Source organism: Coregonus clupeaformis, unplaced genomic scaffold (genome assembly GCF_020615455.1).
Source record: "Coregonus clupeaformis isolate EN_2021a unplaced genomic scaffold, ASM2061545v1 scaf0001, whole genome shotgun sequence".
Taxonomy (NCBI): domain Eukaryota; kingdom Metazoa; phylum Chordata; class Actinopteri; order Salmoniformes; family Salmonidae; genus Coregonus; species Coregonus clupeaformis.
This window is the reverse complement of record NW_025533456.1, coordinates 2,641,488-2,660,171: the sequence shown is the minus strand read 5'-3', so window position 1 is coordinate 2,660,171 and position 18,684 is coordinate 2,641,488. Positions and strand designations below refer to the sequence as shown.

Sequence of the window (18,684 nt, the reverse complement as noted above, 5' to 3'; positions counted from 1 at the left end):
CAGAGGCAGTATGGATGACCAGGGATGTTCTCTTGATAAGTGTGTGAATTGGACCATTTTCCTGTCCTGCTAAGCATTCAAAATGTAATGAGTACCTTTGGGTGTCAGGGAAAATGTATGGAGTAAAAAGTACATAATTTTCTTTAGGAATGTAGTGAAGTAAAAGATCCCCCCCAAAACGACTTATGTAGTCCCCTGTAGCTCAGTTGGTAGAGCACGGCGCTTGCAACGCCAGGGTTGTGGGTTCGTTTCCCACGGGGGGCCAGTATGAAAATGTATGCACTCACTAACTGTAAGTCGCTCTGGATAAGAGCGTCTGCTAAATGACTAAAATGTAAAAATATAGTACTTCTAAGTATTCTTACTTAAGTACTTTACACCACAGGACGCACAGAGCCCATATCCATGCCTGTCTTAAACACTCATTGCTACAAACTAAAGTGAAGTACTCTTTTCCTCTCGCCCTCGAAGTTATCATCTACGGATCAACGTCACTTCTGTAATGTGGATAAGTTCTGATTATGCAGGATATGAGCTAACATTGTGCTGAAGATATACTGTAGAAGTAAGAGGGAAGTCATACGGGGAAACTGATACCTACTTGCCTCCGATACTTACACTGCCTTCTTCTTCCCCACTACCTTCCCTTCACAGAGACTGGAACCTGTGGAGAGAAAGAGAATCAATAGAGAGCTAAGGAGAAAAGAGGAGAAAAAAGGAGACCACCTTCCGGAGACACTTGAAACCCTACCTCTTTAAGGAATACCTGGAATAGTATAAAGTAATCCTTCTTCCCCCACCCCCCATACATAAAAAAAAGGTGGTTGTCCCACTGGCTATCATAAGTTGAATGCACCAATTTGTAAGTCGCTCTGGATAAGAGCGTCTGCTAAATGATGTAAATGTAAATGTAATGTAAAAGGCCTAACTGAAAGTGAAGGAACTGACGCCACGGGCGGATTCGACTACAGAGGCTGGCTACATGAGTATTGACTGTTGGAAATGATAAATGATGATTGATTGTTTAATCAAACAGAGGAGACCTTTTTTTAAACAGACAGTGCACATTTTTGGACTACCATTTTTAAGAGACATTTCCTGGCTTTTCAAATAAAGTTTTCCATATTTACATTTCAGTCATTTAGCAGACGCTCTTATCCAGAGCAACTTACAGTTAGTGAGTGCATACATTTTTCATACTGCCCCCCCGTGGGAAATGAACCCACAACCCTGGCGTTGCAAGCCCCATGCTCTACCAACTGAGCTACAGGGGACCATATCTGACACATAAACAATTATAATCACTATGATTTTCCATCTTCGTTTCATACCACAACCTTTCCTTCTTCTAGTCTATTTCAAATTGGTCTTGTATGATAAAAAATCACACCCTTCAATTACATTTCCCCCATTATGGAGACTCTTTAAGGATGTAAATCTCTCTTCATCCCTTACTTTTCATTTTGGCCCTATTCTCTGGTTTTCTGCTTCTCTGAAGTAATTGCAGTAATAGTGAACACTGCTGCTAATTAATTATGCAGAGGCTGAAAATTGAGGTGTGAGAGAGAGGGAGAGAGAGGGTGGAGAGATAGAGATGAGGCCTGTGCCAAATGGACTACTGTACAGAGACCATGGAGAGAAAAAGAGAGGACTGGAGAAGAGGGGGAGGGGGGGTTGTAATGTGGAAGAGGAAAGAAAAGAAAAGAGAGACAATGAGCATTGGTGGAAAGAACAAGGGAACAAGACATGGAGATGAGAGGAGAATAAAATAAAGGGAAGATAATGTTTGACCAACGATCTATGGTAAGCTTGGAGACCCAGAATGAGAGAGGAAGGAAATTGCACAAGGTATGATACCGTACACCAGGAGAAACAGAAAGAAAAACGATACCATTTCCCTACTGTTCCAGAGGTGACGACTGATCGGCATGCACACTCTCAGATCCTCTATTCTCCACTAACTCCCCCCTCCCCTCGCCCCACCCCTCTTCTTTCCATCCCCCTCGCCCTCCCCTCTGTCGCCCTCTCAAAATGGACTGCTCGGTTCCCTAATTAAAACCTTTAGTCAAACTCATAATTAGGCCCAATCAGTGCCATGTTATTAATTTCCTCCTTTATCTCCCCCTCCTACACTGAAGGCCAAGATGCTTATGAAATAATTTAGGCAACTTAACATGTCCAAATGTGAGAGAGAAGGGGGTAGGAGGCTAGAAAGAGAGAGAGGGAGCGAGGGAGCGAGAGACTGAGAGACAGAGAGAGAGAGAGAGAGAGAGAGAGAGAGAGAGAGAGAGAGAGAGAGAGAGAGAGAGAGGGAGAGAGAGAGAGAGAGAGAGAGAGAGAGAGAGAGAGAGAGAGAGAGAGAGAGAGGGAGCGAGAGAGAGGGAGAGACGGGGAGAGAGAGAAAGAGAGACGGGGAGAGAGAGAGAGAGAGGGAGCGAGAGAGAGAGAGAGAGATGGGGAGAGAGAGAGAGACGGAGAGAGAGAGAGAGAGAGAGAGAGAGAGAGAGGGAGCGAGAGAGAGAGAGCGATAAAAAGGATGAGAAAAGAGAGAGCGAGAATAAAGGGAGAGAGAGAAACAAAAAGGAGCTAGAGAGTAGTGAAAGAGAGGAGAGGAAAAATATGATTGGGGACCAGCCTACTTATTACTGTTTCTCTGTTCAGTCTCCGCTGCTCTGATTATTATTATGAGGCCCTAATAAAACAGACTGCCTAACAGATTATACCCACAATTACTCTATATCCATCCACCCTTACCTATTAGCCCAACTAAGGTTGCAAAATTCTGGTAACTTTCCCAAAATGTCCAGGTTTTACAGAAATCCTGATCGGAAGTTTCACTGAATCAGGAGGGAATAAACAGGAAATCCGAAATCCCCCAACCAGGATTTTTGGAAAATATGGACATTTTGGGAAAGTTATTTATATTTTTCTAACCTATACTGAAAAAAATGTAAACGCAACATGCAACAATTTCAACGATTTTACTGAGTTACAGTTCATTTAAAGATATCAGTCAATTGAAATAAATTAATTAGGCCCTAATTTCTCCCCAAAAAAAGGGCTTTATTACAGACAGAAACACTCCTCAGTTCCATCAGCTGTCCAGGTGGCTGGTCTTAGACGATCCAACAGGTGAAGAAGCCGGATGTGGAGGTCCTGGGCTGGCGTGGTTAAACGTGGTCTGCGGTTGTGAGTTCAGTTGGACGTACTGCCAAATTCTCTAAAAGGATGTTGGAGGCGGCTTATGGTAGAGAAATTAACATTCAAATTGTCTGGCAACAGCGCTGGAGGACATTCCTGCAGTCAGCATGCCAATTGCACACTCCCTCAAAACTTGAGACATCTGTGATATTGTGTAGTGTGACAAAATTTCACATTTTAGAGTGGCGTTTTATTGTCCCCAGCACAAGGTGCACCTGTGTAATGATCATGCTGTTTAATCAGCTTCTTGATATGCCACACCTGTCAGGTGGATGGATTATCTTGGCAAAGGAGAAATGCTCACTAACAGGGATATAAACAAATTTGTGCACAACATTTGAGAGAAATAACCTTTTTGTGCGAATGGAAAAGTTCTGGGATCTTTTATTTCAGCTCATGAAACATGGGACCATCACTTTGCGTTTATATTTTTGTTCAGTATATTTCCAACTGAGTGTTGGTGTCGAAGCAAACCTAGATGTTCTCAGGATCTGACCTTTCCAACTGAGTACAGACTGTACCGTTATTACTTAAAGTTACTGAATCTGCCAAAGTCATACAATGTGCTGTACAGTTTAGGTGATTCTATATAAGCTTTTCATGACAATATTGTTATCATAATATGTTATATTATTAAATATTATAGAAGTCATTTTTATCACAGAAGCCATAGTACCATCATCATGTGTTGCATTGTGTAATACATATGATGGTCCAGAGACCTCCCAGCAACACATGATCATATCCCATATCACATTCCACACATAATGACTTACTCTAAGCAGTCATTTCCTGCTGAATTAGGTCCACTAAACACCACAGCATTAACAGAGCCAGAATAATAATAGCATCAGTTGAGTTGACCTCTTGACATCTGGAACAGCTTAAATCTATCCTACTGATAACACTGCATATAACACTATTATATATTATATATACAGTATATATAACACTGCACTGGAAATGAACGGAGTCTGATAGGGATTCAATTCTCCATCTTAAGCCGCGACGAAGCAAATAGCAGAGCAGCTTAGGGGGGTGATGGAGGGATGGAGAGATTGAGAGGAGAGCGGGAGGGAGGAATAGAGGGATAATGGAAAGACAGAGCTGGTTTCCCTCTCCTTTATGAGGGTAGCTAATGCCCTGAAAACACATTTGTGACCTCCTTCTTTACTGTAGCTGAAGTCATTATTTGGGTAAATGATATCACCTGTTGATTATCCTCCAGACATCCTCTGTGGCTCATATCTCTCTCTCTTTTCATTCTCTAACTCTCTCTTTCTCTCTCTTTTAATTCTCCCTCTCTCTCTCCGTTTTTCTCTATTTGTTACTCTCGGCTTCTGCTTGCTTTCATTCCTTTTTGATTTCTAAGTATTTCTTTCTTTACTTCCCTCTCTCTCTTTTACACTCCCACATGTCTGTCTTTGTGCCCTGCAGGCCTGCATTAGCCTATTTCCATTTTCCATTGAAGGTGACTAGCTGCCTGTCTGTCTGACCCAGGGTGCGTACCAAATGGCACCATATTCCCTATGGGCCCTGGTCAAAAGTAGAGCACAGGGTACCATGTGGGACAAAGGCCCAATGTCTAGCTACCTACCCTCATTGGCATCTTAATGTCCTAGTGATGCTACTTCCTCCTCTCTTCTGAAAACCCAGGAATGACCAGCCCATCTGCCCCGCAACCATCATCTATCAGTCAATCTTTGCTTTCCAGAAACACAAACAATGAATATCTCTGTGTGTGAGACTGTACAGTAACTGCTGTGAAGGACTGTCTGCAATGAAATGACAACTCCAGCCCCGAGGGAACCTGTAGTGTGTGTGAGTGCGTGTGCATGCGGATGCGTGTGTATGTGCGTATGTGTAATACATTACTGTTTGTATGAACGTGAATAGGGTATTGTGTACGTGGTATGTGGGTGATATGTATTTGTTATAAGTGTTTGTGTATATATGCGTGCGTGTATGTGTGTGTGTTTCTATGACTGCACCATATATTTATTCTAAAGTCATTTCAGGACAACCTTGAAAAGAAACCTCTGTCATACCATAGCTCTAGCTACGAATCAACCAGCCAGCGAGGATACAGTACATTTAGGCCTGGTGGCTGTGTGATATCACACTGCACACTTTAACACACATCCAAACACTACCTAATGCATTCTGCTGTAGCCATTTTACCTTCCGGGAAGTTCCACCTTAAAAAGCACAAGAAGAGGATTTCGACACCCACCATCTCAGATTGTTCTGAAATCGTTACTGTAGTTAGCAACAGATACAATTAAATATAATTTGATCTCTGAGAAATTAAGCTAATTGATTGCACTCAAATTGGCAATTTTAATTTATAAGATTCAGATAATATTAAATAAATAATAGTACGCAACATCCAATTTGGGCCAAACTTCTTCTTCTTCCTACCAATGAGTAACAAATTAAGGAATCCCCCCAAAAATTAAAAAGCCACCCACGGACTCCTCACACCCCATGCCAATCCCACCCCAACAACCAGTATACAGTATCAGTTCTCTATGTTTGACAAGTAGTATAAAGCTGTGGCTTGTAGTATTGCTTCTCCGTACTATGTAATGTATGCCCTGTGAATCTGGAGATGTTTTCTTTTTCTCTCCCCTGTTCAGAGAAATTAGTCATTGTAGTCGTTTGCATTATTTACCATAAAGTAGTTTGAAAGTACCAAGTTTTGACCACTAGCTGCCGCTGGTCTTGATATACCGCCGCACAGAGGTGGGTAGTTACATGCCACAAGTAACCTTTCTAGTTACTCTCTGTGGGGTGTACTTGTACTCTTACTCAAGTAATTTCTGAAGGATACTCAGAACAAATAATTTCAGTTACATAGGTTTATATTATTTTATCGTTGCTGTCAGATGTAGTGATTATTTGTTTTTTACATGAATCGATACTATTCCCCTTTATGTCTATAAGAACGTTTCACGACCCCTTAACCAATGAAATGTATTCAAAATAGCTTGTCATCAAAACTCTTAAGTCCATTGGCTCTTAAAGTTGTCCATCTAACCCCATATCTCCACCACGGCTCTTGACGTGAAGTGCACGTCTTAAGGATATTTTTGTTTGTGGGTTCTTAGCCCAACACGATCAGAGGTAAGTTGCACTTTAATTACCTTCTGCTTTTGTAATATTATATACAGTCGTGGTCAAAAGTTTTGAGAATGACACAAATACTAATTCTCACAAAGTCTGCTGCCTCAGTTTTGATGATGGCAATTTGCATATACTCCAGAATGTCATGAAGAATGATCAGATGAATTGCAATTAATTGCAAAGTCCCTCTTTGCCATGAAAATGAACTTAATCCCCCAAAAACATTTCCACTGCATTTCAGCCCTGTCACAAAAGGACCAGCTGCCATCATGTCAGTGATTCTCTCGTTAACACAGGTGAGAGTGTTGACGAGGACAAGGCTCGAGATCACTCTGTCATGCTGATTGAGATAGAACAGACTGCAAGCTTTAAAAGGAGGGTGGTGCTTGAAATCATTGTTCTTCCTCTGTTAACCATGGTTACCTGCAAGGAAACACGTGCCGTCATCATTGCTTTGCATAAAAAGGGCTTCACAGGCAAGGATATTGCTGCTAGTAAGATTGCACCTAAATCAACCATTTATCGGATCATCAAGAACTTCAAGGAGAGAGGTTCAATTGTTGTGAAGAAGGCGCCAGGGCGCCCAAGAAAGTCCAGCAAGCGCCAAGACCGTCTCCTAATGTTGATTCAGCTGCGGGATCAGGGCACCACTAGTGCAGAGCTTGCTCAGGAATGGCAGCAGGCAGGTGTGAGTGCATCTGCACGCACAGTGAGGTGAAGACTTTTGGAGGATGGCCTGGTGTCAAGAAGGGCAGCAAAGAAGCCACTTCTCTCTAGGAAAAACATCAGGGACGGACTGATATTCTGCTAAAGGTACAGGGATTGGACTGCTGAGGACTGGGGTAAAGTCATTTTCTCTGATGAATCCCCTTTCCGATTGTTTGGGGCATCCAGAAAACACCTTGTCCGGAGAAGACAAGGTGAGCGCTACCATCAGTCCTGTTTCATGCCAACAGTAAAGCATCCTGAGACCATTCATGTGTGGGTTTGCTTCTCAGCCAAGGGAGTGGGCTCACTCACAATTTTGCCTAAGAACACAGCCATGAATAAAGAATGGTACCAACTCATCCTCCGATAGCAACTTCTCCCAACCATCCAAGAACAGTTTGGTGACGACCAATGCCTTTTCCAGCATGATGGAGCACCTTGCCATAGGGCAAAATAACTAAGTGGCTCGGGGAACAAAACATCGAAAATGTTGGGTCCATGGCCAGGAAACTCCCCAGACCTTAATCCCATTGAGAACTTGTGGTCGATCCTCAAGAGGCGGGTGGACTAACAAAAACCCACAAATTCTGACAAACTCCAAGCATTGATTATGCAAGAATGGGCTGCCATCAGTCAGGATGTGGCCCAGAAGTTAATTGACAGCATGCCATTGCGGATTGCAGAGGTCTTGAAAAAGAAGGGTCAACACTGCAAATATTGACTCTTTGCATAAACAATGTAATTGTCAATAAAAGCCTTTGACACTTATGGAATGCTTGTAATTATACTTTAGTATACCATACACAGCGAGCCAGACTACCGAAGGGAACAAGTACAACACCCTCAATAGCACAAGCTAAAGGAAAATAATTATTTCCAGTGTGTGAGTGAGTGTGATTCCAAATTGTGATCAATATAGCCCCTCATTGTGCTACTTGTGTTTCCCCGCCAGCTGCTGTCGGGGGACACTGACTCGACGCCGAAAACTTTGGAACTCAAGAATTCAGATACCTGTGTCAACAATTGCTACCAACTAGCCAGCAAGCTAGCTAGCTAGGTTGCAACGGAGCCCGCTTTGCCTGGAATAGCTAAAAAACGTTTCCAGTGCTGTAGAAGCTGTGTTTATTACGCTCTTGTCTGGGACAATATTGAGAATCCTGAGTTCCAATGCGGCAATTGTTTATTTGCGGAGGATTACAGGAATAAGGTGGCTATGCTAAGCAAACACATCTCAATTCTGCACAAACTTATGGGGAAAACACAAATTGGAACTTTCTCTCTCTCAACTCCTATGGCTGGATGCCGCTATGGCCCCTATCCGAATGGTCTGTGCTACCTGGAACTTGTTTGCCAAGGAAATCGTCTCCATCTGCTTCTCCTCCTCCATCCTGTAGTGGAGTAGACGGAGAACAGCAAGAAGAGTGTTCTAAATCAGCGCTGGTCCATTTCACAAGTCATGGAAACCGAAGGCAGCGGCATGCTGCTAAGCGGACAGGAGTGACTGCGAGAGGTTCGGAGCAGATTGACATAAGAAATAGCTTTGCTGCACTGGTGCCTGATCTACCTGCGCCTTCATTGCTGGGATTGCCTGTGTCTGCGACGGCGTAGCTGACTCCAGCAGCAACTTCGTCGTCAAGTTCGGCTCCTTTCCCTCTCTCTTGATCTGACGGGGCACTGCCTGCTGTGGGAGGTCTGGACCTATCTCCGGGAGCAGCGGGCGTACGCTATCCTGCTTCTCATGGGCCCGTGAAAGAATTGTGTAAGAGGTGGGAATGGGCGGATTTCGCCATTCTCTTCTCCGGCCGTTGTGGGCAGTTCAATGGTGAGAAATGGGCGGCAGGTAGCTTAGTGGTTAAGAGCATTGTGCCAGTAACCGAAAGGTCGCTGGTTCTAATCCCCGAGCAGACTAGGTGAAAAATCTGTCGATGTGCCCTTGAGCAAGGCACGTAACCCTAATTGCTCCTGTAAGTCGCTCTGGAAAAGAGTGTCTGTTACATGACAAAACATTTTAAAATGTCCCTGGAGCAAAACCTTTGTGCTATCCAGGAGCACGAGCACAGGACATCAATAAGCTGCTCCCAAACATTTTAAACCAGCATCAGGAAATGTAGTCTATCATAGTTCACGTGGGATTCAATGACATTATGAAGGGCAGCTCAGAACAGCTGAAGATGGATTTTAAAAAACTGATTGAGTCACTACTTGACACCAACAAACACCCCATAATATCTGTCCCTCCCTAAATTGTGGTATTGAATGGTTCAGCAGACTTTTAGCCCGCCATAACTGGCTACAAGACTATTGCAGCTCTGTGGTTGTAACAAAGCTAGTTTTATAAGGAGAATGGGATCCAACCAAATCATTTGGGTTCCTGGATCCTTTCACAGCATTATAAGGCTGCGTTGAGACAATTACTTATTAATGACCCAAGCGCAGCTCATTTAATCCCTACCATTGTGTCGCTGAGTTGTCATAATGCTTCAGCAAATGTACATTATACCAGGGGCATTGCACCCTGCACTAACATAAATAACATGAGCATGTCTACCTCTGCTAAGCTTCCCAGTAAAGCAATCAAATCAATCAAGAATCCCAGAAAAGTGCTAAAAATAGGTCACGTTAACATATGTAGCTTAAGAAACAAGTTTCATGAAATCAATAATTTGCTAGTAACAGATCACATCCATATTCTGACAATCTCTGAAACTCACTTAGATTATACCTTTGATGATACAGTGGTAGCAATACATGGTTATAAGATCTACAGAAAATACAGAAATGCCAAAAGGTGGATGTGTGGCCATCTATATTCAGAACCACATTCCTGTAAAGCTTAGAGAGGATCTCATGTTAAATACTGTTGAAGTAATAATATAGGTTCATCTGCCTCACCTAAAGCCCATTCTGATGGGAAGCTGCTATAGACCACCAAGTGCTAATAGTCAGTATCTGGATAACATGTGTGAAATGCTTGATAACGTATGTGATATCAATAGAGGTGTATATTTTCTGGGTGATTTAAATATTGACTGGCTTCATCAGGCTGCCCACTCAAGAGAAAGGTTGCAGCTTTTCACTCAAGAGAAAGCTGCAACCTGGTTCAGGCTATCAATCAGTCAACCTACCAGGGTAGTTACAAACAGCACAGGAATGAAATCATCAACATGTATTGATCACATCTTTACTAATGCTGCAGAAATGTGCTTTAAAGCAGTATCCAAATTCATTGGATGTAGTGATCACAATATAGTAGCCAAACTGTATCTAGGAAAACCAAAGTTCCAAAGGCTGGGCCTAATATAGTGTATTAGAGGTCATACAATAAGTTTAGTAGTGATTCCTATGTTGTTGATGTAAATAATATTTGTTGGTCTGTGGTGTGCAATGAAGAGCAACCAGACGCTGCACTTGGCACATTTATGAAATTGCTTATCCCAGTTACTAATAAGCATGCACCCATTAAGAAAATGGTTGTAAAAACTGTTAAATCCCCATGGATTGATGAGGAATTGAAAAATTGTATGGCTGAGAGGGATGAGGCAAAATGAATGGCAAATAAGTCTGGCTGCACAACCGATTGGCAAACATACTGCAAATTGAGAAATCATGTGACTAAACTGAATAAAAAGAAGAAGCTACACTATGAAACAAAGATAAATGACATGACTTTCGAAGGAACACTACCATGCACACACCATCACTGATATAAGGTTAGCCCATTGAAATAGTGGAAGAGTACAAATACCTTGGGCTAGTCATTGACAACAAGCCGTCCTGGGATCAGTGTACTGACGCTATTTTTAAGAAAGGCCAACAGACTGTATTTCTTACGGAAACTACACTTTTTTGATGATCATGGTTCTCTTTTATAAGTAATTATTTGAGAGAATTCTGTCCTACTGCTTGACCTGCTGGTTTGGGAATATCAAGTTTCACAGAAAAATAGGTTGGGCAAGATAGTCAGGACTTGCGGAAAAGTCAAGGGGCAGCAATAGCAAGAACTGTCATCTCTCTACCTGGGCAGAGCCATCAAGAAGGCAAATAAAATAGAGGTTGACTCTTCCCATTCACTCCACTTCAAATTCCAGCCCCTTCCCTCTGGCCGCTGGTATAGACTACCTAAGATAAAAACAATAGGGCCAACTACTCTTTTATTCCGAATGCAATTCTGCAACTTAACAAAATGTTGGATTAATTGCACTTAACACTTGCACTATGAAACTGCACTTACCCTGCCTATTTGCTTGTAAATATTTGCTATCCCTCGCCATTTATGTTAAATTTTTTATATGTGATATTTTTTGTGACTGCTGCAAAATGAATTGCCTCTCTGAGGACATTAAAGTTTTCTGAATCAAGAATGACAGTAAAAAGCTTTGGAGCACCTTAAATGACATTTTGGGCAAGAAGGCAAACTCAGCTCCATCATTCATTGAATCAGATGGCTCATTCATCACAAAACCCACTGATATTGCCAACTACTTTAATTATTTTTTCATTGGCAAGATTAGCAAATTTAGGAATGACATGCCAGCAACAAACACTGACACTACACATCCAAGTATATCTGACCAAATTATGAAAGACAAACATCGTAATTTAGAATTCTGTAGTGAGAGTGGAAGAGGTGAAAAAATAATGGTTGTCTATCAACAACGACAAGCCACCGGTGTCCGAGGATAATAGCGGACGATATTGCCACGTCTTGTCCCCTGTAGCTCAGTTGGTAGAGCATGGCGCTTGCAACGCCAGGGTTGTGGGTTCGTTTCCCACGGGGGGGCCAGTATGAAAATGTATGCACTCACTAACTGTAAGTCGCTCTGGATAAGAGTGTCTGCTAAATGACTAAAATGTAAATGTCTTCAATTTAAGCCTACCAGAAAGTGTTTGCGCTCAGGCCTGGAGGGAAGCAAAAGTAATTCTGCTACCTAAGAATAGTAAAGCCCCCTTTACTGGCTCAAATAGCTGACCAATCAGCCTGTTACCAACCCTTATTAAACTTTTGGAAAAAATTGTGTTTGACCAGATACAATGCTATTTTACAGTAAATAAATTGACAACAGACTTTCAGCACGCTTATAGGGAAGGACATTCAACAAGCACAACACTTATACAAATGGCTGATGATTAGCTGAGAGAAATTGATGATAAAAATATTGTGGGGGCTGTTTTGTTAGACTTCAGTGCAGCTTTTGACATTATCGATCATAGTCTGTTGATGGAAAAACATATGTGTTATGGCTTTACACCCCCTGCTATATTGTGGATAAAGAGTTACCTGTATAACAGAACACAGAGGGTGTTCTTTAATGGAAGCCTCTCCAACATAATCCAGGTAGAATCAGGAATTCCCCAGGGCAGCTGTCTAGGCCCCTTACTTTTTCAATCTTTACTAATGACATCCCCCTGGCTTTAAGTAAGTCTATGTATGCGGATGACTCAACACTAACACGTCAGCTACTACAGCGACTGAAATGACTGCAACACTTGACAAAGAGCTACAGCTAGTTTCAGAATGGCTGGCAAGGAATAAGTTAGTCCTAAATATTTAAAAAACTAAAAGCATTGTATTTGAGACAAATCATTCACTAAACCTCAACTAAATATTGTAATGAATAATGTGAAAATTGAGCAAGTGACTAAACTGCTTGGAGTATCCCTGGATTGTAAACTGTCATGGTCAAAACATATTGATACAACAGTAGCTATAATGGCGAGAAGTCTGTCCATAATAAAGCGCTGCTCTGCCATCTTAACAGCACTATCAACAAGGCAGGTCCTACAGGCCCTAGTTTTGTCGCAGTCATGTGGTAAGGTGCCTCAAAGAGGGAACAGGACAGCACGGCTGGCCCTTGGATGTACTCAGAGAGCTAACATTAATAATATGCTTGTCAATCTCTCCTAGGTCAAAATGGAGGAGGGATTGACTTCATCACTACTTGTATTTGTGAGAGGTATTGACATGTTGAATGCACCGAGCTGTCTGTTTGAACTACTGGCACACAGCTCGGACACCCATGCATACCCCACAAGACATGCCACCAGAGGTCTCTTCACAGTCCCCAAGTCCAGAACAGACTATGGGAGGCGCACAGCACTACATAGAACCATGACTACATGGAACTCTATTCCACATCAAGTAACTCATGCAAGTAGTAAAATTTGATTTAGAAAACAGATCAAAATAAACCTTATGGAACAGCGGGGACTGTGAAGCAACACAAATATAGGCACAGACACATGCATACACACACACACAATAACATAGGCACTATACAAACACGTACACATGGATTTTGTGTTGTAGATATGTGGTAGTAGAGTAGGGGCCTGAGGGCACACACTTAGTGTGTTGTGAAATCTGTTGTGAATGTATTGTAATGTTTTTAAATTGTATAACTGCCTTAATTTTGCTGGACCCCAGGAAGAGTAGCTGCTGCCTTCGCAGCAGCTAATGGGGATCCATAATAAATACAAATACAAACATGCTCAATGGGTGACATGTCTGGTGAGTATGCAGGCCATGGAAGAACTGGGACATTTTTAGCTTATGCCTGCCCATACCATAACCCCATCGCCACCATGGGGCACTCTGATCACAACGTTGACATCAGTAAACCGCTCGCCCACACGACGCCATACACGTGGTCTGCGGTTGTGAGGCGTACTGCCAAATTCTCTAAAACAACATTGGTAGAGAAATTAACATTCCATTTTCTGGCAACAGCTCTGGTGGACATTCTTGCAGTCAGCATGCCAATTGCACGCTCCCTCAAAACTTGAGACATCTGTGGCATTGTGTTGTGTGACAAAACTGCACATTTTAGAGTGGCCTTTTATTGTCGCCAGCACAAGGTGCACCTGTGTAATGACCATGCTGTTTAATCAGCTTCTTGATATGCCACACCTGTCAGATGAATGGATTATCTTGGCAATGAAGAAATGCTCACTAACAGGGATGTAAACAAATTTGTGCACAACATTTTGGAGAAATAAGATTATTGTGCATATGGAACATTTCTGGGATCTTTTATTTCAGCTCATGAAACTTGGGACCAACACTTTACATGTTATGTTGATATTTTTGTTCAGTATATTTCTGTAGTAAGATAAGTATTTCTCTGATTTAATTCTGCTGTTGAAATTGTGTTTTGAGGACAAGTGCAAATGAAATGGCTAGCTAGCTAGCTAGTTTGCTTTGGCTAACCCAGAATCTGACAGAATGTTTAATCTCTTGTTTTTAATCCCCTTTTTGGCTAAGTTAACTAGCCCCCTTAGCATAACGAGTGAACAGATTAATCAGATGTATGTGGCAATAGCTAACTAGCTATCTATCAAATTAGGTTGCCATTAGATAAACTGGCTAAGCTTGCTGCTGTGTCAACCATGTAGCTAGCTAGCTAAATAACGTTAGCTAGATTAACCGATCAGCCCAGCGCAGACTCCTCCCACTCCATTGCTCTCTCTCACTGTGGGTGCATTGCCCTCTTTCACTGTGTGTGTGTAAATGTCATTCTGTTTTCATAACAAGGCCTATAAGCACATCTGTCATGTAATGAAACATCTCAGTGAGCTTTTTGTGTCATTAGCTACTAGAAGAATAATTTGTTATTTTATTAATTACAGCTTGTGGCGGCACAACCGAGGGGGAGGAGAATGGGCCAGCCAATAAATGAAAAGACCCTTTAAAGTTGAAAGGAGAGGTTTGGAAGAGAAGGAGGAAGGAGTGTAAATCGTACCTTGGCAGGAAAAAGATGATTGAGTTGACTATGGCAATTGATATCTGCACTGTTTGATTATTAGTTACATGATTCCTACCTGAATACCTACCTTGATGTTTAATTCCATGCTGAAATGTGTCTGATTATTTTTTTTAATGTACCTTCATTTTATCAGGTAGTCATACTGAGACCAAGGTCTCTTTTACAGATTAGCCCTTCATTACAGAAATACCAGAAAATATGAATACAAAATGCAAGCAGAAAGAAAGAAAAACACGGTCATAAAAACCAAACACATTCATCAGTAATAAGGTCCTCAATCTGCTTTCTGAATTGCCCTAAAGGCATCAAAACATCCAATTTAAGAATATTTTGAACATTGTTCCACAAATAAGGTGCAAGAAAACCAAAAGCTGATTTACCTAACTCAGTAGAGACCAAAGGCATTTCCAGAGTTAGCCATCCCTGAGACCGGGTGTGGTAACTCATAAGTCTAAAGTTTAATAATTATGTTTTAGGTACAGTGGGATTTTTTTTTATAGGGCTTTATACATGACAACATAGCACTGGGATATGCTTAACACCCCGGCCATCCTACAATCTAAACTAGATGCCCTCAATCTCACACAAATTATCAACGAACCTACCAGGTACAACCCTGAATCCGTAAACATGGGTACCCTCATAGATATCATCCTGACTAACTTACCCTCTAAATACACCTCCACTGTCTTCAACCAGGATCTCAGCGATCACTGCCTTATTGCCTGCGTCCGTAACGGGTCCGCGGTCAAACGACCACCCCTCATCACTGTCAAACGCTCCCAAAAACACTTCATCGAGCAGGCCTTCCTAATTGACCTGGCCCAGGTATCCTGGATGGATATAGATCTCATTCCGTCAGTAGAGGATGCCTGGTTGTTCTTTAAAAGTAATTTCCTCTCAATCTTAAATAAACATGCCCCATTCAAAAAATACAGAACTAAGAACAGATATAGCCCCTGGTTCTCCTCAGACTTGACTGCCCTTGACCAGCACAAAAACATCCTGTGGCGTACTGCATTAGCATCAAATAGCCCCCGCGATATGCAACTTTTCAGGGAAGTTAGGAACAAATATACACAAGCAGTTAGGAAAGCAAAGGCTAACTTTTTCAAACAGAAATTTGCATCCTGTAGCACTAACTCCAAAAAGTTTTGGGACACTGTAAAGTCCATGGAAAATAAGAGCACTTCCTCCCAGCTGCCCACTGCACTGAGGCTAGGAAACACTATCACCACCGATAAATCTACAATAATCGAGAATTTCAACAAGCATTTTGCTACGGCTGGCCATGCTTTCCACCTGGCTACCACTACCCCGGCCACCAGCTCTGCACCCTCCGCTGCAACTTGCCCATGCCCCCCCCGCTTCTCCTTCACACAAATCCAGACAGCTGATGTTCTGAAAGAGCTGCAAAATCTGGACCCCTACAAATCATCTGGGCTAGACAATCTGGACCCTTTCTTTCTAAAACTAGCCGCCGAAATTGTCGCAACCCCTATTACTAGCCTGTTCAATCTCTCTTTCGTAACGTCTGAGATCCCCGGAGATTGGAAAGCTGCTGCGGTCATCCCCCTCTTCAAAGGGGGTGACACTCTAGATCCAAACTGTTACAGACCCATATCCATCCTGCCCTGCCTTTCAAAAGTTTTTGAAAGCCAAGTCAACAAACAGATCACCGACCATTTCGAATCCCACCGTACCTTCTCCGCTATGCAATCCGGTTTCCGAGCTGGTCATGGGTGCACTTCAGCCACGCTCAAGGTCCTAAACGATATTATAACCGCGATCGATAATAGACAGTACTGTGCAGCCGTTTTCATTGACCTGGCCAAGGCTTTCGACTCTGTCAACCACCGCATTCTTATTGGCAGACTAAATAGCCTTGGTTTCTCAAATGACTGCCTGGTTCACCAACTACTTCTCAGATAGAGTTCAATGTGTCAAATCGGAGGGCCTGTTGTCTGGACCTATGGCAGTCTCTATGGGGGTGCCACAGGGTTCAATTCTTGGACCGACTCTTTTCTCTGTGTATATCAATGACGTCGCTCTTGCTGCTGGTGACTCTCAGATCCACCTCTACGCAGACGACACCATTTTGTATACATCTGGCCCTTCATTGGACACTGTGTTAACAAACCTCCAAACGAGCTTCAATGCCATACAACACTCCTTCAGTAGCCTCCAACTGCTCTTAAACACTAGTAAAACTAAATGCATGCTCTTCAACCGAACGCTGCTTGCACCCGCCCACCCGACTAGAATCACTACTCTCGACGGGTCTGACCTAGAGTATGTGGACAACTACAAATATCTAGGTGTCTGGTTAGACTGTAAACTCTCCTTCCAGACTCACATTAAGAATCTCCAATCCAAAGTTAAATCTAGAATCGGTTTCCTATTTCGCAACAAAGCCTCCTTCACTCATGCTGCCAAACATGCCCTCGTAAAACTGACTATCCTACCGATCCTTGACTTCGGCGATGTCATTTACAAAATAGCCTCCAACACTCTACTCAGCAAATTGGATGTAGTCTATCACAGTGCCATCCGTTTTGTCTCCAAAGCCCCATATACTACCCACCACTGTGACCTGTACGCTCTTGTTGGCTGGTCCTCACTACATATTCGTCGCCAAACCCACTGGCTCCAGGCCATCTATAAATCACTGCTAGGCAAATCCCCGCCTTATCTTAGCTCATTGGTCACCATAGCAACACCCACCCGTAGTCTGCGCTCCAGCAGGTATATCTCACTGGTCATCCCCAAAGCCAACACCTCCTTTGGCCACCATTCCTTCCAGTTCTCTGCTGCCAATGACTGGAACAAATTGCAAAAATCTCTGAAGCTGGAGACACTTATCTCCCTCACTAACTTTAAGCATCAGTTGTCAGAGCACCTTACCGATCACTGCACCTGTACACAGCCCATCTGAAATTAGCCCGCCCAACTACCTCATCCCTTTATTGTTATTTATTTTGCTCATTTGTACCCCAGTATCTCTATTTGCACATCATCTCTTGCACATCTATCATTCCAGTGTTAATACTAATTGTAATTATTTTGCACTATAGCCTATTTATTGCCTTACCTCCATAACTTGCTACATTTGCACACACTGTATATATATGTATTTCTGTTATATTTTTGACTTTGTTTTGTTTTACCCCATATGTAACTCTGTGTTGTTGTTTTTATCGCACTGCTTTGCTTTATCTTGGCCAGGTCGCAGTTGTAAATGAGAACTTGTTCTCAACTGGTTTACCTGGTTAAATAAAGGTAAAATAAATAAATAAAAGTATCAACCTAAATGACATAGTAAATTAATGTCAAATCAATTGCACTAAGTTTTTGTTATTGTTGTTAGCTGTCACAATTTACCATAAGGTGTAAAACATTACCAAACTAAATGTGTAACTAGTACTTAAGTAGTTTTCTGACAGGTTTGTCCTTCTCTTAGCAAACTAATACTTTATCCCAACTCTCCTTCACTAGTCCGACATGTGGCAGCTCTCTGAGAGGGTGCAATTCTCATATGAAGACTTTTCCTACAAGCCCAAAACTTTTATGGGGAAATTGGCTAGGGACTAAAATGTTGTGACAACCCTTACGGAACCCAATACCATTCTTTCCATTGCAAATCACTATGTTTGTTTGGGACTTTTACCATCGAAGACCATAACATTGAAAACATTAGAACTGCTGGAGCCTAATCAAATCAAATAAAATGTTATTGGTCACATACACATATTTAGCAGATGTTATTGCGGGTGTAGCGAAATGCTTGTGTTCCTAGCTCCAACAGAGCAGTAGTGTCTAACAATTCACAACAATACAAACCAATCTAAAAGTAAAAGAATGGAATTAAGAAATATATAAATATTAG

At 42.2% G+C, this 18,684-nt stretch overlaps 1 protein-coding gene across 1 annotated transcript in view; it reads right to left on the bottom strand.

Annotated features, from left to right (window-relative positions):
- Positions 1-600: 600 nt before the first annotated feature.
- The window catches only part of LOC123482983 (T-complex protein 1 subunit theta-like), a 49,476-nt gene continuing 31,392 nt past the window's right edge, over positions 601-18,684 (bottom strand). Inside the window, exon 4 of the mRNA XM_045212241.1 lies at positions 601-664. Coding sequence (XP_045068176.1) covers positions 615-664 — 50 coding nt within the window. The 3' untranslated portion in view covers positions 601-614. The remainder of the gene's footprint in view (positions 665-18,684) is intronic.